Source organism: Phyllostomus hastatus, unplaced genomic scaffold (assembly GCF_019186645.2).
Source record: "Phyllostomus hastatus isolate PE091 unplaced genomic scaffold, TTU_PhHast_1.1 phas_scaffold_78, whole genome shotgun sequence".
NCBI lineage: Eukaryota > Metazoa > Chordata > Mammalia > Chiroptera > Phyllostomidae > Phyllostomus > Phyllostomus hastatus.
The window spans coordinates 41,322,515-41,345,001 of record NW_025334041.1 but is presented as its reverse complement, the minus strand read 5'-3'; the positions used below and the strand labels follow the sequence as shown (position 1 = coordinate 41,345,001).

General features: G+C 34.5%; 2 protein-coding genes across 2 annotated transcripts in view; one reads left to right on the top strand and one right to left on the bottom strand.

The window, feature by feature from the left end:
* The window catches only part of CD36 (CD36 molecule), a 296,355-nt gene that overhangs the window by 75,496 nt on the left and 198,372 nt on the right, over nt 1-22,487 (top strand). The window lies entirely within an intron of this gene.
* Nucleotides 4,836-22,487, bottom strand: part of GNAT3 (G protein subunit alpha transducin 3) — a 53,535-nt gene continuing 35,883 nt past the window's right edge. Inside the window, exons 5-8 of the mRNA XM_045827393.1 lie at nt 19,838-19,966; nt 10,454-10,583; nt 10,123-10,276; nt 4,836-5,026 (exon numbers count right to left, since the gene is read on the bottom strand). Coding sequence (XP_045683349.1) covers nt 4,836-5,026; nt 10,123-10,276; nt 10,454-10,583; nt 19,838-19,966 — 604 coding nt within the window. The remainder of the gene's footprint in view (nt 5,027-10,122; nt 10,277-10,453; nt 10,584-19,837; nt 19,967-22,487) is intronic.

Below are 22,487 nucleotides of genomic sequence, written 5' to 3'. Positions count from 1 at the left end.
GAGAGAGAGAGAGAGAGAGAGAGAGAGAGATTGTACTAATGAATACTGTGTTGACAGCTTCTATAATAGCAAAATGTCACAGTACTCATTTTCCTCTTGATTTTGTGGGGTGGTGATTGTGCAAAAAGTTGAAATAAAATAATGGAATGGTTAATGCTACAGCAGAGTAAAATTTTACTTTGATTTACTAAAAAAGATACACATTAATAAGTAACCAATTGATTACTCTTACAAAATAGTAATTAGGCATCAAATTAGTTTTCTTCTACCTGTCACTGCAAGCTAATTGAGATTTCATGCACAATACAGATTAGTGAAAAACATGCTTTACAAAATTAATGGTGGCTTAGATTTAAACAGCAGTTTCAAAATAGCAAAAAAATAGAGGATGAGAAAAAATTAGATGACTTCATAACACTAAACAAATTTGGAGATGTTTCAATAGCTTTGTTATTCACAGATTTGACTAAAATAGTTCCTATTATGATTATCAGGTCATTTACTACTGAACTAGAAGAACAAAATGAACTATGGTTCTTAATAGGATTTTGATTATATGTTTAATTAAAGTTATTGGTGATCCAAGTTTATTACTTTTGCAACATTTGAGTAGAAAAACACACGATGTAAGTGTGCCCCCATGTGGTTATAGATAAGTTTGTAAGAATGTGAGAAAATACCTAAATGGAAAGAGAGCCTCAACTGCTTTTGTGAGTGCTTACTCCACTGCAGGCAGAGGGTTGTCTCTCCTATTTTTAAAGTTGGAAGATTCATGATATCTCTTATAGTTCTTACAAATATTTTATTTTTAGTAGCTGTGTATGTTAATCAACACATCTACCTTTGAGGAGTAGTGTAACAGTAAAAACACATAAATCAACACAAAACACTTACTCTCCTTGTATATATATTGTTAAAGGTCAAGCCTGAGTGATTCTCTGCAAGTATTTTAAAATGCATTTTGTGATTAAATAGGATAATATATTAAGAAAAAAACTTTAGTAGGGTGGTTCCATGGCCTGAGAAGGTAGTTTACCTGTTTGTGTGATGTATATGAAAACTACTAATATTTTAAATAAATTTTGTCAATCAACAAGATCTTGGATTTCTATAATGTATATTGCATATTTCACAGAATTTAAAAGCCCCTTTCAGAGTGTTTTGTAGAGTTACCAACAATTTTATTTTGACACAACGGTATTACCTAGTTAATATGCTTCATTTATATATTTATTTTTAAATTTTATTTAAATTGTTGTTGCAGTACAATTTTCTATCTTTTACTTCTATCCCAACCCACCCACCCAGCCCTCCCCTTCTCCCTCCCATTTCCACCCTCCCCAAGTTTTTATCCATGTGTCCTTTATACTTCTTCCTGTAAACCCTTCCCCTTTTCCCCTGAAATTCCCCTGAAATTACCTCCCTCTTCCCTCTGAACTCTGTCAGTCTGTTCTTTATTTCAGTGTCTTTGGTTATATTTTACTTGTTTCTTTGTTTTGTTGTTTAGGTTCCTGTTAAAGGTGAGATCATATGGTATTTGTCTTTCACTGCCTGGCTTATTTGCTTAGCATAATACTTTCCAGCTGCATCTATGCTGTTGCAAAGGGTAGAAGCTCCTTCTTTCTTTCTGCTGCATAGAATTACATTGTATAAATGTACCATAGTTTTTTGTTCCATTCATTTACTGATGGGCATCTAGGTTGCTTCCAACACTTGGCTATTGTAAATTGTGCTGCTATGAACATTGGGGTGCATAGGTTCTTTTGGATTGGTGTTTTAGGGTTCTTAGGATATAATCCTAGCAGTGGAATTGCTGGAAAACAGTATGGAATTTTCTCAGAAAACTAAAAATGGATCTTCCTTTTGACCCAACAATTCCACTGCTAGGGTTATATCCTAATACTCTTCATTTAAAACTATAGTCACTAGTCCCATGATATAAAGACTTATTTGTTGACCAGTTCATACTTCTGGAAAAACTCTGCAAGGAATAGTTGTTAATGAGCCCATTGTATATAAGCCTGCACCAGATCCTTGAGGTATGGTAGTATATTGTGGCTACAGTTGAACAAATCTTAGAAATGAATGAGTTGGGAATGATAAAAATCTAAGGTAAGTAAGATTCGGAAACATTTGGGGTCAGGAAAAGAAATCCCAAATAACAGAAAAGGAAAATATCAGTATAATGACATTTGAACTTTAAATGAAAAAGGTTAAGACTACTTTTTTGAGATACTATAAAAGCAAAAACCTTAACTGTACAGTTAAAACATTGAAGTTTTAATTGAAACAGGTGTTTCAGTTCTAAGCAATTTAACATTGCTAGTCTCAGTGTGAATTTCTTTCAGTTAAAACATAGCTTCCATATTTTTCATTTTGTTATTCTTTACAAATTAGCTCCAAATGGTGTACACTTACACCAACCATTTTTATTAAAACTTTTAAAAGTAAACTAGCCCTGGCTGGCGTAGCTCAGTGGATTGAGCACGGGCTGCAAACCAAAGTGTTGCAGGTTTGATTCCCAGTCAGGGTACGTGCCTGGGTTGCAGGCCATGACCCCCAGCAACCGCACATTGATGTTTCTCTCTCCCTCTCTCCCTCCCTTTCCTCTCTAAAAAATAAATAAATAAATAAACAAATAAATAAATAATAAATATCTTTAAAAAAGTAAACTCAGAAATAGACTCAAATTTAAATTTAAGGAGTGTAATAAATAAATAATACAAACATCTATATTTTCTCTATTAATCATCTCTTTAATTAAAATTTATCATTTAGCATAGCAACTACTTTTGATTCCGAAGAAAAGTTTTTTATTTTCATTCACAAGATTGGTATATATGTGTGTCTTTTTTTTGGTTTGTTTTAATAATCCAAACTTACCTCTAATGTTAGTTTTGTCATTTAACATATTTTTTAAAGTTCTCAGATAACAACATTTTATAAATAAATATTGATACCCGTCAAATTTTTGCACAGATTAACATGAATTGTGTATTTTTAAAAGACAAATTGAACCATTTTGTACCCCACCCTTTATACCTATATTACCTAAAAGAGGATGATTCCTAATGGTAAGTCAGAGTTAAAACCTAAAAAACAATTACAGTAATATTTCAGAAAATATCTTAGTCCTTCCTGGAAAATTACCCTTACACTGAGGAGAAAAAAAAAATAAGTTAGAGTAGAAGGGGAAAAAATGACAAAGCACAATGGATGAAAGGATAGCATTTGTAATCTTAGAGTCTCATAGCATTGAATATATCCTTGCAAAATGTTGAGTTATTCTTATATATTGTTTCTTAGCTGGAAAATTTTATTGAGTGCCTGAACTAAATATTTTGTCATGGTTTTCTTGTCCTTGGTATCTTATACTCCTTAACAATGTGTATTCAGGCAAAGAATTTCAAAATAGATTTTCTTATTATAACATTTTTTATTTGACAAATTTATTTATGACTCCTGTGTTTGAAGACAAAGCCAGAGTTGCTGTACCCAGGTAACTGAGTAGTGACCAGCCTTATGGTTTTAGGAAGGATATGTATGACAGAACAATGGAGTAGAAACTGGGCAACTAAGTCAACCTGAGTTATAGATCGGCAAATTATTCAATTTGCTTCCTTCATCTCATCTAGAATGTAAAAACCTAATTAGAATTCTCTTCAGAGTAGTTCTAAATCTCATGCATTGGCCTACTATTCTGACCTATATCACCTTCTTCTATCGATGTAAGTGTTGAGAGTAAAGAATATTGAGACATGCTTGAAAATTATATGTTGTAAATGGTACACACTTAGAAAATTCATCTTTTCTGTTCATAAATAATGTGATTTGGATTGTAAGGCACCAAATTAGCTTTTTAAAAGCAGGCTTTGACTATTAGAATAACATGTAATATTTAGAATGGATCATACAGTCCTCACAGAGAAACTGAGTCTTTCTCTTCTAAAAACAATTTCCTAATGACTTACTTGTTCTTTCTTCCTACTTCTTATTCACAAAACCAAAGCATAATAATGCTAAAACATTGAATTATTCTTCTCTCTGGCAGTCTAGAATTGACCCCAAATCATCAGTTGTAATAATGTTCCTTGCTGTCCTGGAATAAAATGTGGGAAATGAGTGCCCCAATCAGAGTTCTTGTTCAGCCTAAAAAGCTTTATACTGTACTTGATCATACATTGTCTCTTGTTTTCAATCACCTTGGTGCAAAGAGATAGATTATTGAAATCCTCACTTCTAGGGGTAAATTCAGCATTAATAATATTTTCTAAGGAAAAAAGCAACATAAAATTGCATGCATTTCTTTTGCATATGTAATTTCCCATCAACAATTGAACATTTCATTGGCATCTGACTGAATAGAATAATGGGCAATAAAATGCCACATATATCATCTTCAAATAGTCTGTAGTACAGGAACAATTACATTATCAACTAAAGTAAATGCCTGCCAAAATTTGGCCAATGAAAATAATGTGGATTGACTTGTGTTTTTTTATTGGTCAGTGATTAAAAATAAGCCACAATGCAGACATTAATTTCCAAGCAAATTTGGTGTCAGTGGTACATACTGATATAGAACTACAAAAACGTATGAGTTTTTAGAGCTGAGGATATCAAAGACAACCCCTCCTCAGTGTCCTAGAGAAATTGAAACTGACCCAGATACAGGTGACAATACATTAAAACTTTGTGTGAAAACTCTATGCTTTATAATGCTACTTATATTTCTACATTATCTATTAAAACTAAACACATCACACAGCACCAGCACCATTCCTTTTATATCTTGAAAAACATACATGAGCCAGATGGAAGAAAAAAAAGATTGATTAGAAAAGTCCACAGTCTTTCAGGTTCTCTTTGATTATTATATCTGTAACTGCATCAAACACAAACTTGACATTTTGAGTGTCTGTAGCACAGGTCATGTGGGAATAAATTTCCTTATCTTCTTTTCTTAAATTCAGGTCTAGAAACTGGTTCTTGATGTAGTTCCCTGCATCTTCAAATGTATTTGGCCCTTGTTAAAAAGAAAATAAGTAAATATTAATTGCATTAAAATAAAATTATAAATATCAGTAAGTTTTAGGATTTTACTTTGTGTGCTTCTATTTGATTAACTCTGTATTTAAACAATCAATATTAGCAGCGGCAATTATCTGGGATTCCTGCAATACCTATGTTGTACTTGGAACTATACTTACTCACTGGGGGATTCCAGTGGCTAAAATTTAACTGCTACATCTAAAAGTTCACAATACAATAGAAGTACTAATATATTTACACAACCAAGTGAGTAATAAAGTCTAAATATATGTCAAAGGCAGTATGTGTATATGTACACATGTTTTAATATGAACTAAATGGAGAAACATAGAAGTTGTAAACTACATAATAAGGTAGTGTTTGAGCTGGACCTTGAGGAATACCTAGAAGAGCAAAGAAAAATTTTATGAGTGAAAAACAAAAGTGAGAGTGACAATGGACTGTACCACTAGACTTGAAAGTAGGGTTGAGAAGTAAATGTACATTTTGGAGAATCTGGTTAGATAAAAATGAAAGATTTTTATAGAAGGATTGCAGTGAATCAAGAAGAATAGGTGGTAGGGGCCAAAGTATGGACTATGTTCTAACTAAACAAAGTAGCTAAAATGAGAAACACAAGATTATAGAGAACTATTTTTGACTGATGTTTTAGTACAGTTAAATAAAGAGCCAACGAAAGCTGTGCTTGAGAAAGTTTGGACTAGTATCAGGACACAAAATGAATTCATTGGGAAAAGGCAATAATAAAGAAAAAGGCCAACAAATACAGAACACCTAAAAAGGACATGCTGATAGGGTTATAACGGAGTATGCTTCCTGGAGACCTAGAACAGGATAGAGTAGTAGCATAAAGATTTTCCAAGGCGGTGAGATTTGTTCCCAACTTTATTGTTACCAGGAAAAAAATTCTTTGAGGGACATTCTTTAAAACAATGTAACATAGTTAAAGTCCAAAACACCAACAGCACCAAATGCTGGCAACCATGTGAAGCCACAGGAACTTTCATTTATTGCTGATGGCAATGCAAAATGGTATGGCCACTTTGAAAGGCAGTTTGGCAATTTCTTATAAAATTAAACGCCATCTTATCATACAATATAGAAACAGTACTGCTTGGCATGGACACAAAAACTTTTGTGCATACAAAAACCTGCATGTGGATGTTTATATTGTCTTTATCCAAAATTGCCCCAAACTGGAAGCAACCAAGATGTCCTTTAGTAGGTGAAATGATAAAGATACCAGTTTGTTTATTAAATTAAATATTACTCTGCAATAAAGACAAACAGACTATCAATCCATGAAAAGATATGGAGGAAATATAAATGAATATTGCTTTTAAAATGGAAAAAAGTTAGAACATGCCACATACTGTTTAATTTCAGCTATATGACATTCAGAAAAGGGAAAAACTATAGAAACAGTGAAAAGGTCAGCAGTTCCCAAGGGTGGGGGGAGAGGGGAGCATCTTGAATGGGTGGAGCACAAGGATTTGTAGGGCAGTGAAAGTACTCTGTGTAATGCTGTAACGGTGGATGCATGACATGCATTTGGCAAAACCCATAGATCTGTACAACACAAAGACTTAAGGCTAATGCAAACTATTGACTTTAGTCAATAATGTGTCATCTGTTCATCAGTTATAAAAAATGTACCTCAGTGATGCAAGATGTTAATAGAGAAAACTGTGGGAGCTAACCAGAAAGGAGGAGTATATGGGAACTCTTATTTTCTGTTCTAAACTAAAAACTGCTCTGAGAAGTAAATTCTAGTAGTGAAAAGAAAGTACTGAATCCATATGTAATTTGTATATTCAATATAGAATTATGTTTAATAACATGATAAATGTACGGACATATAATTACTATTTATAAATACAGAAGAAAGATATTAGCACTGATTATAGGCTAGTGATGTAGCTAGTATGACAGAATGTCATACTCCTAATATGATTCCACTTAGTACCTGGGCTACCCATGTATCAGGTGGTGAAATCAGGCTTGTATTTGTGTTTAAAGTATAAATATTTTCATTTTACCTAATTTCATTATCTAAGAGCATATAATTACAAAAAGTCTCCAAAGGGAAAATAATCCTCTATAGAACCTGACATTTATAATCATTGATTAACAGGATCAGCACTAAAACTCTAGGGTCTAGGAAAACTGGAAAAAGAGGTGTCACTACTCTCAAATTCATATGCTCTTTGTCAGGAAACTTAATTCAGACTTTGAAAAACCCCTGAGATCCCTGGCTAGCGTAGCTCAGTAGATTGAGCGCAGGCTGTGAAACAGAGCATCGCAGGTTCAATTTCCAGTTAGGCACATGCCTGGGTTGCAGGCCAGGTCCCCAGGGGGGCCATGTGAAAGGCAACCACACATTGATTCTGTCTCTCTCTTCCCCTCTCTAAAAATAAATAAATAAAATCTTAAAAAAAAGAAATTAAAAAAAAAGAAAAAAGAAAAACCCCTGAGATCTAAAGCAACATACCAAGGCTTCATTGGGAAACATTAAAAATTCCAGAGACTTCCGCTCAAGATGGAGGCATACATGGACACACTGTGCCTCCTTGAACAACAAAAATTTAGAAACAAAAAAACAACCAGAACAGACAGAAAATTGAATTGTAAATTGAATTGTACAAAAGTCTGACAACCATTCATCCAGACTGGTAAGAGGGTCAGAGTCGGTGGCTGGTGGAGAGGGGTTGTGGCAGGAAAAAGCAGTGGCTGGAATACTACAGGAGCAGTTGGCAGACCTCAGGCACATAGGCTGTGGCTAGCAGACCCTGGGCATGGGGAGGCAACGAGCAGACCAGTGAGGAACGCAAGGCCGCTGGCTATCCCCAGTCACATATTCACGTGCAGATAAACCAGGTGAAAATGGGCATTGAGATAGACCTCGCAACCCAGGGACCCAGCACCAGGAACTAAAGCCTAAAAGCACTGATTGAAAACACCTGTGGGAGTTGAGGTGCCAGAAGAAACTCCCAGCCACACAGGAAAGTTCATTGGAGAGACCCATGGGGTCCTGGAACATACATAAGCCCACCCACCCAGGAATCAGCACCAGAAAGGCCCAGTTTGCTTGGGTGAAGCAGAGGAAGGGACTGAAGTCTGACAGAGAGCAGAGCAAGCACCATTGTTCCCTCTCTGACCCCACCCCCACATACAGCATTACAACCCAGCAACTGGGTTGCCCCGCCCTGGTGAATGCCTAAGGCTCCACCCCTCATACATAAGAGGCATGACCAGACTGCTCCCTCAAAAAAGGCTCAAATGGAAGAACAAATCAAAGCCTCAGAGTCAGTACTTTTAAATGACCAAGAGATAGCCAACCTACAGATGCACAGTTCAAAGCACTGATGATCAGGATGCTCACAGAACTGGTTGATTTTGGTTGCAAATTAGATGAAAAAATGAAGGCTACACTAAGTGAAACAAAGAAAAATGCACAGGGAACCAATACTGATGAAAAGAAAACTGGGTCTCAAATCAATGGGGTAAACCAGAAGGAAGAAAAAAACACAATCAGAAAAGAATGAAGAAATAAGAATTCAAAAAAAAATGAAGAGATGCTTAGGAACCTCCAGGACGTCTTAAAATATAACAACATCCAAATTATAGGGGTAGTACAAGGAGAAGACAAAGAGCAACAAGTAGAAAAGTTATTTGAACAAATAATAAAGAACTTCCCCAAACTGGCAAAGGAAATAGACTTCTAGGAAGTCCAGGAAGCTCAGAGAGTTCCAAAGAAGTTGGACCTAAGGAGGACCATACCAAGGCACATCATAATTACATTACCCAAGATTAAAATGAAAGAGAGAATCCTAGAAGCATCAAGAGATAAGGGGACAGTCACCTACAAAGGAGTTCCCATCAGACTGTCAGCTGATTTCTCAAAAGAGATCTTGCAGGCAAGAAGAGGCTGGAAAGACATATTCCAAGTCATGAAAGACAAGGACCTATATCCCAGATTGCTCTCTCCAGCAAAGCTCTCATTTAGAATGGAAGGACAGATAAAGTGCTTCTCAGATAAGGTCAAATTAAAGGAGTTCATCATCACCAAGCCCTTATTTTATGAAATGTTAAAGGGATTTATCTAAGAAAAAGATAAAAAATATGAACAATAAAAAGACAGCAAACTCAGTTATTAACAACCACACCTAAAACAAAAACAAAAGCAAACTAAGCAAACAACTAGAACAGGAACAGAACCACAGAAATGGAGATCACATGGAGGGTTAGCAAGAGGGGAGTGGGAGGAGGAGATAGGGGGAAAAGGTACAGAGAATAAGTAGCGTAGATGGTAGGTAGAAAATAGTGGGAGGGTAAGAATAGTATGAGAAGTGTAGAATCTAAAGAACTTATAAGTATGACATATGGACATGAACTAAAGGGGGGGAAGTGGGTGGGAGAGGGTGTACAGGGTAGAGGGGAGTGAAGGGGGGAAATGGGACATCTGTAATAGTATAATCAACAACATATCTTTAAAAAAAAGAAAGAAAAAAAATTCCGTTTGCGCCCTGATTGGGGTGGCTCAGTTGGCTGAGTGTCTACCTGCAAAGTGAAAAGTTGCTGGTTCGATTCCCAGTGAGGGCATATGCCTGGATTGTGGGCGAAGTCGCCAGTTTGGGGTACATGCGAGAGGCAACGGGTCAATGTTTCTCTCACTCATGAATGTTTCTTTCCCTCTCCTTTTCCCTCCCTTCCCAACTCTCTAGAAATAAATAAATTTTAAAAAACCTTTTAAAAAATCCAATTGAAATAAAGCTTATATTTCTACTATAATGTTTGGGATAATAGTTTGCTATGTTGTTTGATACATTGTGTGGAGTAGCAACCCCATCTATCTAACTACCTTTAATTTATTCATTAGGGCTTTGCTTTAATGCAGACAATGCAGAGAGTTTTTCTCTTTATAAGATTCTTTACAGTTAGGATTATACACATGACTCAAAAATTATCATGAGTCTCAATCTAATAAATATTACATGTCAAGATCCAGACAGGGATATAAAGGTACATACAAGAATTTACTACTCTGTAATTAAATGAAAAGAATCTTACCAGTGTACTCTGGAAAGCAGACACTAAGATGCACTTTGGTCACTTTTTCTTGAAAGAGATCTTTTTTATTGAGAAACAGGACGATGGAGGTGGTTGCAAAGTACTTGTGATTACAAATACTGTTGAACAAGTGAAGACTTTCATGCATTCTGTTCTGTTCAGTTTAAAAGATGACAATGTGTAGAATTATTATTTGTAAAATATTGTTGGGTACTATAAACAATGATCTAGAAGTAACATCTTTGGCAGACCTTAAGTTGGGAAATGTGGTAGTAATATTGGAACAAAATGCTTGTTTTTCATGCTGGCCTCACTTTCCTTCTAGACTTACCACTTCTTCGTCTTCCACCAGGACCATGTCATAGGCACTGAGTGCAGCACAGAATATAATGCATGTGACTCCTTCAAAGCAGTGAATCCATTTCTTTCTCTCAGATCTCTGTCCACCTACATCAAACATTCTTTTAAAAAACCAAATATAATAGAATTACAAATCTTACAAATATTCCCCAAACTCCACATTAAAATTAACATTGGGAGTTATAAATGGATACTTTTGTATCTCTAAAAAGTATGCTCCTGATTTTTATTGATTATAAAATGTCTTATTTGGCCAATTTGCAGCTCAAAGACTAAGAAAGAAATTTCATTGTATACTTTTTTAATTCATGCAAATGATAGTAAAATAATTCACATACTGACTTTGAACATGTGGAAAATTTAAAGTAGTTTAGGGTTTTAGTAAGAAATTAATTAGTCTTAAGACATTTTGATTAAAGTCTATATATAGTCTTACGTTAACATAATCCACAAGAAAATTGAAAGCTATCATAGTCCAGATACTATGAATCTTGGCTATTTCCTCAGCCCTTCCTACATTCATTTATTCATTTACTCAAATGATTATTGATCTTGATCATGGATTGGAAGGATTAATATTATTAAAATGGCCATGCTATTGATTCAATGCAATCCCTATCAAAACTCCAATGGTATTTTTCAAAGAAATAGAACAAATAATCCTAAAATTTGTATGGAACCACAAAAGAGCCAAATAGCCAAAGTAATCTAGAAGAAGAAGAATAAAGCTGGAGACATCACAATCCCTGATTTCAAACTATACTACAAATCTATATTAATTATAAGAGTATGGTATTGGCATAAAAACATACACATAGATACAATGGAACAGAATAGAGAACCCAGAAATAGATCCATGTACTACCAGGGTGTCCAACCTTTTGGTGTCTCTGAGTCACCACGGAAGAAGAGTTGTCTGGAGCCACACATTAAATACACAAACACTAATGAAAACCAAAAATCCATAATGTTTTAAGTAAATATACAGTTTTCTGTTGGGACACATTCATAGCCATCCTGGACTGTGTGCAGCCCACAGGCCACGGTTTGGACCCCTCTGCCAGACATTGTGCTAGACCTAGTGACACAAAGATGAAAGATACTGTCACTATCTTCAAAGAGCCTTCTGTTTGGTAGACAGGGAATCAAATACATTATTACAGTATATTTAATAAATATCCTAATATACAATATGGAATGTAAGCCTAGAGGAAGATTTAAGTCAGCTTGGGAGATCATGAAATTTACTCATAGGAGGTGTTTGAAAATTTGTATTTTGATAAAGTCACCATTGTGGACCTAGCAAATCAATACAGAAACCAGGAGCTAAATTTTTAATGCCTTTCTTTTCCTTAACATCCATATGGAACACATCCAAATGGCAGTTCCTAATCCAACCACTTCTTTCCAACTCCTTTCCTCTTGTATATGCTACCAACACTCTGGCCAGGGCCGCTGCAAGAGCTCTCCTTTTCAATGGCTTCTTTCCTCCCTTAGAATCAAATACAAACTGGTTTAATGACCACAAAGGCTCTAACTCTGTTAGTTCTTGTTTACCTATCCAAGCTTAGTTCATGCCACTTTCCTTTTCTTAATACAGTTAAATCATAAGGCTATTCTTTCAACTCCTTTAATATAAACCTAACTTTTTGATATTTCAGGATTTTTGCTGTCTACATACTTTCCATATGACATGATTGCCTTTTTCCTTATATAACACTTCTTTCTCAACAAGTGTCAGTGTTAGTATTTCCTCCACAAAGAATGCTCTCTTTATCCCTCATTTACTTTCTGTGACATCAGTCTCTTTATTTCATTTATAGTAATTGTTACAATCAGTCATTACTTTTTTACATGCTTAATGTCTGTTATGCCCCTACTAGATAGTGGCCTCAAGAGGGCAGGGGCCTTACCTATATTAATGACAGCTATATCCTCAGTGCCAGGCACTCTGACTGTTATATAATAGATGTGCAATAAATATCTGCTAAATAAATGAGTGTATTCCATTTTAATGGGATGGAGAGGGTATTTTCATGTAAAGTGCACATGCAAGTCGAGGAATGAGAGAATATGGTGTGTTTGTGATCAACAAGTAATTTATATTTTGGGGATGTAAAGATTAAGGTAAAACCATTGAGATATATGACCTCATAATTATTCATTTATTCAACACATATTTATTGGTCATACTGGGCATTAGAGGTTCAACCTCAAGAAGCTTCTAATCTGGCGGTAGTGGTGGTGGTAGTGGGGAAAGGGTATGTGTGTGTGTTTTTGAATAGACTTAGGGTACCCATAAACAATAGGGCATATAGGGGGTGGGTTGTAATTTTAAATGGAGTGATTAGACATGCAGAAGATGATACTTATGTAAAAACCTAGGAAAATTCAGTTTGAGGGATTGAGCCAAACAGATGCCTGGGGAAGAATGTTCTAGGTAGAAGAAACAGAGGAAATAGCAAGAACAAAGGATTTAAGCAGGCAAAAATAAGCCTGAAGTGTTAGGTTGGAAATACACTTATAGGTTCTTTTATATTACAGGAGAAGATGATACTTTATATTGCAGCCAATGGGGGACAGAGAGTTTTGCATAGGGAATTCACATTTTTTTTCGCTTTTGTTTCTGTTGTTGTTATGTTTCAGTCACTTTGACTTGAGGCAGAGAAATAAACTATGGGACATTCGTAATAGTCCCAATGAAGATATTATCAAGAAGTGTCCAAGTCTACAGAGATTTCAAAGGTAATAATTATACTTGGAATAGTAAGTGTCAATCAGATGACTTACTGATGATAATTGAGAATATTGTACCTTTGTATGTCTCTACTACCTCAAGCTGCACATGTGAACCAAGTATAGAACAAATATATAGAACTGAAACTCCTCAAATATATACCCTGTGTACATACAGGATGGGGAAAAAGTAGGTTTACAAAACACAGAGTTCTTTCTTGTATTATTATTTAATAATTTTTGTGTTATTTTTTTATACAAATAACTGTAAACCTACTTTTACTCCACTCTGTATGTGGATAGATAGGTTAATAGGCAGATAGATGTATACCAATGTAAAATCACTCCATTCAACAGTAGGTTAAAAGAGAAATATTTATGATGCTCATTAATATTTAAGAGTTTAATAGTCACATGGTTTGGAAATTTAAATTGTGTTAATAAAGACAATATGTGCTGCCAATTACCAAAACCTCTGCAGTATCAGTTTTGCAATATAAATGGAGGAAGAGAACAAGGTTTTGACTTTAAGGTTCCATTATGTGAAAATGAACCAACACATTTATTTTTCAAAAAATCAGTCAATATTCTTATTAAATCAAGGATAATAAATATGCATTCAGACCTTTAAATTTTTAGTCAAATGATTTGTTAGCCCCTAAAAGTAATCTTAGTCTCTTTTCAAACTTTGAAAAATAAAGTTTTATCTATTGTTTTATTAAAATTACATATATTGAAATGAAGCATAAAATGTGGGATAAATAAAAATAGTTCAGATAATAACTTTTATTTCCTCTGTAAATCCCCACATTACCAACTGTAATATTTTAATCCTAATATAACATGGCTAAGAAGAATTTACTCTTTGCCAGGCATAAGCATTCTACAACAGTTAACCCATTAAACTTCACCATAAACTTACAAGGCAGGTACAATTATTATTTCTATTATTCATATGAGCCCTTTAAGCAATTAGCCCAAGGCTTATTAATTCAACTAATATTTGTTGAAGCTGCTATGTAACTGGCACCGTGATAGGTTCTGTGGGAATGATAGTTATGCTGGGAAAGTTGTTAAGTTTTGTTGTGAATCTCATTAAGTTTAAATACAATTACTTAGACCAGAAGTCCCTGAATAGGACATACTGTCTGCAATTTACTTGATGAGGGTTCAATTTTCAAAACTTCATCAAGAAAATTGCAATTATCTTTTCTGGGTAGCCTATCCTCCTTTCCCAGTTCAGATGGCAGTTCCACGTGTTGTCAACAGGTTACTGGGCAAATTCTCCCCTTTTCAGGTGTTTTTTTTTCTACTTTTCTAATGGAGATAGTATAGGCAGTCTGGATTCTAGGTGTTACACATATTGTCTATTCAATCATATATAAATATATGATGGATCATTTGTTGGCAAAGAAATGTGATACTGTGATTGGATGAATGTGCATTAACTTGTAGATTAACTTGGTGAACTGAGGATGGAGTATACATCACTAGGATCACTAGGTTTATTATGGTGGGCTTTTTCAAACTAAAACCACTCCTTGCATTCCCATCCACTAGATTTTAATATGTGAGAACTTCTATAATTCTTTTCTTTTTGGCTCTAATCCTCTCCACAGGGTTTGCTTCCATGGTGGGTATCCTATAATAGAGAACTAACTAATCATGGCACCAGGACAAAAGTCACTGGATGAAAAGGATATTTGTACTGAGAGCTCAATGTTCAAATTCCACAGTAAGATTGATGATGTTATAGGAGCCAGTTCACAGGACATCTTGATTAAGTTTTCCTCACAAAACAGGGTTTGGGTTAGTCCAATTAGCATTTGTTTTAAGCCTCTTTTTCTCTGCTTTAATAGACAACTAACTTATTTCCATCTATTCTGGTGAAAATTTTCTTTATTTAATCACATTCATATTTTTAATTAGGTATATTAAAATCTCGCAAATCTGAGAATATTCTTAAGGTGACTTTGGATAACTGCTCAGATTCCTCGCATGACAACCAAATATGTTACCTCAGAGAGAATAATCTTATTTCTTTCATGCTGATGTTTTTTAAATTTTGAAAAAATTTTTACAGAGTCCCTAGTAATGAAAACATTGTTGACTTGAAATGCTCATTAACAAATCAGACCAGTAGCTGGCATTTTGGTCTTTATATTGATTCTTCTGGATATTATGTTACCTTTAAGAAAAGTTATATTATGCTTTTCATTTGGTTTAGGCCAATCTATACAGAAAATAAATGGGGTGAATGGCATGTAATGCAGCTTTAATACCCTTAATTCCCTAAATAAGTTAAAGCAACCAGAGTGACATAATGATATTGAAGGGAACTTGCAGTTCTCATTTTGGGTAAAGGTTTTTGTTTTTGTCTTGATAATATATATTTTATTACTAAGTAAGATACTTAAGGTAGGATTCCTCCTTTTTTGTGTGTTTTATTTGATCTTTATTACATTTTTAAATTTTTTAAATGCTTGAAATATATGATATATCTAAAAATTGACCAGCCAGACTTCTGATTGACAACTGAACACCAATAATTTGTTAAATTGCCCATAGCATTAATGTAGGGCAAGTTATTGGAGTTTTATGGCTTTATACTAAACAGTTGAATAATCAGTTGAATTTATAGTCTATTTTAAATAATCAGGAAGCTTTTGAATTTTATGGACTTATATAACAATTGGCTAAATATTTACCTCACAAGATTATTCATACTTCATATCAGAATACATTGTTATTAACCTGCTCATTACAGTGCTTGCAAAATCATTATATAACATAGGATAGCTAAAAATCAATAATGCTACTGCAGCTAATTTATTTGTTAGATGTTTTTGATATCCTGTAAGTATGTGATTCTCTTGGAGAAATTATAATGATTGATATCTATATATTTGACCACAGAAAAATAAGATCTAATTTGAGATGAAATTTATTTTAAACTCTTCTGTTGAATGAGATTTATTAAAGAGATTTGGTTATATCACAACTGACATAACTTCTTAAGATGGCTCCATATATGACAGGGACCACAGAGGGATCTGTGCCTTCATTGCACAGCCAGAGCCAAATGGTCTAACCGAATGCTCTGGTGTCCAGTTCTAAAAATTTGGGTCCTCGCAGACATAAAGTATATGCACAGATGTCATTCTAAATTCTTCAATTGTTCATGATTAAAAAACAGAATCAAAAGGACTTACAACCATAAGGGAGCCATAGTCTCTAAATTCCCATAATTATTAATTCCGTATTTAAGTGATTTTAAATAATTCCATAAGAAGACAAGTATTTGTATTTTTTAATATTTTATAATAGAATTTAAATATTTAAAAAATTTTATTGTTTAAAATATCTTGTAGAGAAATTCCCTGCATTCTCTTCTTATAGAAGATGCCTTTAATAACTTACCCTCTTGAGTTGCAAAGCAAAACCTATCAAAGAAAGAAAAGAGCTGAAAACTGATTTCAATGGATAGCAAAGAGGTAGTGGTTGCATAGTACAGAAAATGTTATGTCAAAATAAGCACTAACTGTGCTTCATAATCCAATTCACAAACATTTTACATTTTGCCATTTATACTGTAATGAAGAATTGGCAAAACCTTTCTCATTCCTCCATAAGAACTAGAAGTATATGAACGTAGACTAGGAGACATGTAAGACAATGTGTACAAAATTAACCACAGAACTACAAAGGCACACAAATACTAAAATAAACATCATGTACCACTGGAGAGGTCTAGAGGTCTAATATGAAGAGGCTTATTATGGGTAAAATATATCTTTAAAATACTGGTTTTTAAAAATTGTATGCTAGTGTAGTATACTAAGAATATTTGTTTTATAAATTTCTGAATATTTTTATATTTAGTACTGAGTGAAATAAATATTCCAGAAAATCAACATGATTTCTGAGGCTTTGTATGCTCATTGGCAATCATCCTGTATCCTAGTTTTAGAATCACAGACTTGGGAATTACCATAGATGCCTGTCAACTCAAAGATATATCCTGAACAGGCTGTCATTTAATTGTATTCCCCCTTTTCTCTCTGGAGGGAATTATGAATAACCAACAACATTAGAAGTAGTGCTTACTTTATATAAAAAAGAATTGTTTCCACCCCAACTTACTCATAGCCCACCAGTGATATACAGCATAACAAGTGTGGTTTTTGAAGTTAGAAATTTGTGCACTCTAATCATATTTCTAGCACTACTATGTTTGAACTTGGGGAAATCTTTCACCTAGTTTTAGTCTTCATTTCTTCATTCTTTAATCTTTATAAGGACAGCGATGTCTAGTTCACTATGTACAGTTACAGGGTGTAACTGAGTACAATAAAGATAGTGTACACAGAGTGAAATATACATTTATTCATCCAGCAAGAATCAACTATATGCATAGACTCTATGCTAGCTACACTGATAATCACAGAAGACAGAGCTATAAACAGACATGGCCCCTGGCCTCCTGGAGCTCAGAGCACATGAGGCAGAAACAGAACAAAAAAGAGTAAACTGAAGAAGAAAAAAGGTGATTTCATATACTGATAAGTTTTTAAAAAGAGAAGAAAATAGAATCATATATCAATGGTATACTGACACTTGCTCACTTGGCACAGCTAGTAAGAGCTGTTTCTTTGTATTTCTCCCCAATTCTACATTAGTGACCTCCCATCGTATTGGGAGGTTGGCTACTGTGTCAGGGTGTTTACACGAAGGAAATCATCAAGGGCCATAAATCAGCCTTTCCCCTCCCTTTGTCCCTGTGAGCTCAATCTTATACATTTACTATCATGCTGCTGCTGCATGTAGAACTGACAGGGATGTGTACGAATAATCAATAGGATGGTCAAAGCTCCCTGAGGAAAGACCACTGATTTGAGGACTTAAGATAAAAAGAAGCCAGATTTTGCAGAGATCCAAGGTCAGAACATTTTAGATGAAGAGAACAGCATGTACAACAGCTCTATGGCTTGCATGTTCAAGGAACAGCTGTATAAAAAAAGATAATTTATGATGGTGCTTGTATCTGAGAAATTGGTTGGTGATGTAAAGAATGCCCAGGGTTGTGAGCTTCTATGTGTTCAAAATGTGATGTTAATTTCCAAAACTGACTTAATGATCAAGACAATCTAGGATCTTGGAAATTCTATTAGCTTGTGTAAGATACGTTAACTCAAGTTATAACTTTCTGCTAGACTTTACAACAAACTTATTAGATAAGTAAAGAAAAGGTATCTTTGTTCCTTGACAACTGCTGCTAGTTAATGGAGAACGTGGTTTGGAATCTTGGAAGGACTAGACTCAAGGCCTACACCTAGTTTCTGGTCTGAGTTTCACTGAGAAATTTGGAGAGAAGAAAGGAGAGTAAGAAAAAAAAGACAAGTGTGCCAAAAATGCTCAGATAGGCTTAGGGGAGGCAGAGGAGAGAGAAGCTATTGGACTTGAGCTTCCAGAGGAAAACCACGGAAACTGGATCAAAGATCAGGAGACTGGAGAAAAGGGTTGCTGAGGAGGAAGGGCATCACAGTGATGACAGGACTGAAGACAAACTGCGCTTACATTGCCAACAGGGGATGTTGACCCCAGTCTTTGTGGTCCTTTTATACTGGTTTGAGTTTTTAAAAATTATCTCTGGGCCTGAAATTTAGGTATAAATTTTGAAGAGTTTTCTTCCATATCAACTTGTAAAATATCCTGGCCATCTATGTAAATAACCATTCTAATTAGATATTGTGTCTCACCAATTTTAATACTTAAAAAAACTAAAAACATTTATCCCACTAAAATAAAATTTTCTTTACATATTGATACAAATAATTTGCCACCTCTTTTCTAGTTTTTATACTATTTAAAAATTACTTTTCTTATTGCATGTGTGAATGACTTTATTAATTATACTTTAGTGACTTTTTTCATTACTAAAGGATACATATAGAACGTGGTTTTAATGTTTAATATTCCTTCTTATCCACAATTGATAGGAAGAAGTGCTTACGTGTCAAGGGACACTTTCTAACAAAACAATACGGATTTCTATAGGCATTTCTTGGTATAGTAAAGGGGTAATTGTGTGACTGAATTTCTATGAAGGTCTCAAGAATGCAAAGGCAACAGAAATAATGGCCTCATTTTTATAACCAAATCATACTTTTAAATTAGGTTTTGCTACTGCAGTAAGTAGCATCATATTCAAATAATTATCTTCTCAATTATTTGCATTTTTAAATTAAGGAAACAAATTAATAAGACTATTTCAAGCAAATGGGAGGGTTGGAAGGCAAAGGAAATAGGACCTCTGGCACCTGTTGCTTAAGTGTTATTTAAATATATTTCCTTTTTAAAGTAAGATATCAGTTTCAGGTGTAAGAAAAATAAAATCTAGCTCCCACTTGCTCTTGGAGGGAAGGATGGGGCTCAGGATGAGGGTCCACATGTGAGGCTGAAAAAAGGGCAGTAAAGGTCGGTTGTACTGAAAGCAAACTAGTCCTAGTGAGCATTCCCAGGGACTTGCTGCACTTGAAAATGAGTTAGAACTTTTCTCTACACAGAATTATTGTGCATGACAGATTTTTCTGTTGATAGGGAAGACATTTGCTTATACCTGAAATGAAGATCTTTAAAGGAGAATTGAGTTTCAATGATTCCAGTTGTTTTTACTCGAGAATGTAGAACATCCTGCTCATTTGGGACATATCCAGGAGCCGTTATTCTGTCCAAATCATTAAGGTAGCTAATTGAAAAAACAATAAAATAACATATATATTTTTAACTTTGCATTTGAAGATACCAGGATATATAACAAATGATGGTTTTTGTTTAGGGTCTATTAAAAGTATCAAACTCCAGACTGGTAATTTTCAAACTCTGCTTATGACCATTATAAGAGCTTATTGGGAGGGATGTGGCAGAGCAGTGAGCGTGATACACAGCTGACCCATGGGAGTGGGGGCCCCTTTTAAAAGTACACAGAGAAATGCTGCGTTAGCTTGCATTTTATGAGGCATATGTGGTAGATTGGATGGTGTAATCATAGATATTTGAGAGAAAAGTTCTTTTTATTAGACTTACATAATCCAAATGATATAATGGTGATCACTTAATGATCACTTGTTTAATGATCACTAGATTAATCTCAAAATGTTATAGTTTGTATTGAGGCACTTTGAATTTTAAGAAATAAAATTTTGACTTTCTTGCTGGTTCACACTGGAACTAATTCATGGAACTGTTCATCTGCCCCCGAGCCAGCATTCTGGTGGATGGAAAACTGAGCCTACACCTTGTACCCACTCCTGCCTCTTCTACTCTTCCATCAGTGCATCAGTGTGTCCCACTCTTCCCTGGAGGCCATACTTAAAAACCCTGCTGTTACCAGGCTGAATACAATCCTCTTTCTGCTTACAGGATCTAGGAATGATGAGAGATAGGAAGAGACCTGATTAAGCTGTGTGCTGTATGAGAAGAGTCTATTAGATTAGAGGAAAGAAACAGCTTTTAACTTCATCCTTGAAACCAGAGAATGTTTATAGACTAAAATAAATGTTTTATTACTTTAAAAACAGTTGAAAACCGCTGTTCTAGACTTTTGATACAAAAGCTTTAGTAGCTTAGCAATATGGCTATTTCTGGGGAAATGTTACATAGATATAGTAATAGACTGGTAAGGTTTTTAATTATCAAATTTGCCATTATATTGAACCAAGTTTACACACGTAGCTTAAATAGGAAGATGACTATAGGCTTACATCGCTATAGACAGAATTTGAAAGGTAGAATCCAACTGAATATTATTATTTAAATTTGAATTTTTCAGAGACTAAGTTGAATAGTTGTTTATGCCTTAGCACAATGCCTCAAAAAAGCAAAGCTGTTTTATCATTTGTTTAAAAATAAGTTCAACAGCAACATAGATAATTTATTCTTAAAGGATCTTTCTTCTTTTTTTAAGATTTATTTATTTATTTTTAGAGAGGGAAGGGAGGGAGATAGGGAGAGAGAGAGAAACATCAATGTGTGGTTGTTGGGGGTCATGGCCTGCAACCCAGGCATGTCCCCTGACTGGAAATCGAACCTGTGACACTTTGGTTCACAGCCCGCATTCAATTCACTGAGCTATACCAGCCAGGGCTGGATCTTTCTTCTTTTAAGCTTAAATAAACTTAGAATAGGTAAGTACCTCAAAAGGATTTTGGCCAAGGACAAAGAGACAATCACACTTCAGAAATACATATGTGTATAATATGAAATATATCACCATGTTTTACTCTAATAAAGTTCAATTTTCTTAAAAAAGGAAAAGATATAAATATATCATAAGAAAATATTGAAAGATTTTTTCTAGCTCATCTATTTTCTATTTTGTTAATCAAATTCCTTTGGACAAAGTCTACATAGGTGGTAGGTATACAGTTGGTTAACTGGTTCATGGAGGGGCAAAAACAAAACAAAAACATACTTGCCATAATAGATATTAAGTTCATTTTAATAATAGCCAAATGAATGCTTTGGTAAAGAAAGACACATTTTAATGTATTTTATTTGCATATATAAATCATTTCAAACAAAGCAGAAGTATTAGTAGAGTGACATATTTGCATTTAAAACATTTGTTTTTATAAACAAATACAGGATTTGGGTGCTCAAGCCTGTGGGCTCAAACTTAAACCAAATCAGATGCCCTAAGTATGTGTGTGTGTGTGTGTGTGTGTGTGTGTGTGTGTGTGTGTGTGTAATCTCAAATAACTTAAAAACATCTGATTCTTTTTCTATTCATGTAAAAACACTGTTTTTCCTGGTCAAATCTGTGTTAAGTCTGAAAGCATATGGAATTTCAATAATATACCGGACAGCCCCAATGAGTAAATCACCAAGTATTAACTAAATTCCTTCCCCTGTTTGCCACTGTCATGACTCGTTTCCTTCAGTTTGCTAGTAGCTATGTGCGGGAGGCGTTATGTTGCCAACAATATTATTTTTTCTTATACTGTTTAGTACTTTATCTCTGTTAGCTTCAACATGAAGGGTCTCTATGTTTGAGAGATGAACAAATATCTCACTTTCACCAAAAAAAAATGACAGAAAGCAGAAGAAAGGAAAAGAGAAAAGAGGAGGAAAAGAAAAGAAAGACAAGAGAAGGAGAAGGGAGAGAAAGAGAGAGGAAAAGAGAGGAAGGAAAGAAAAGAGGCCATTGCTTTATATAATCCCTGTGAAATAGACATGGACTGGTATCGACCTGATATTATATTTTCTAG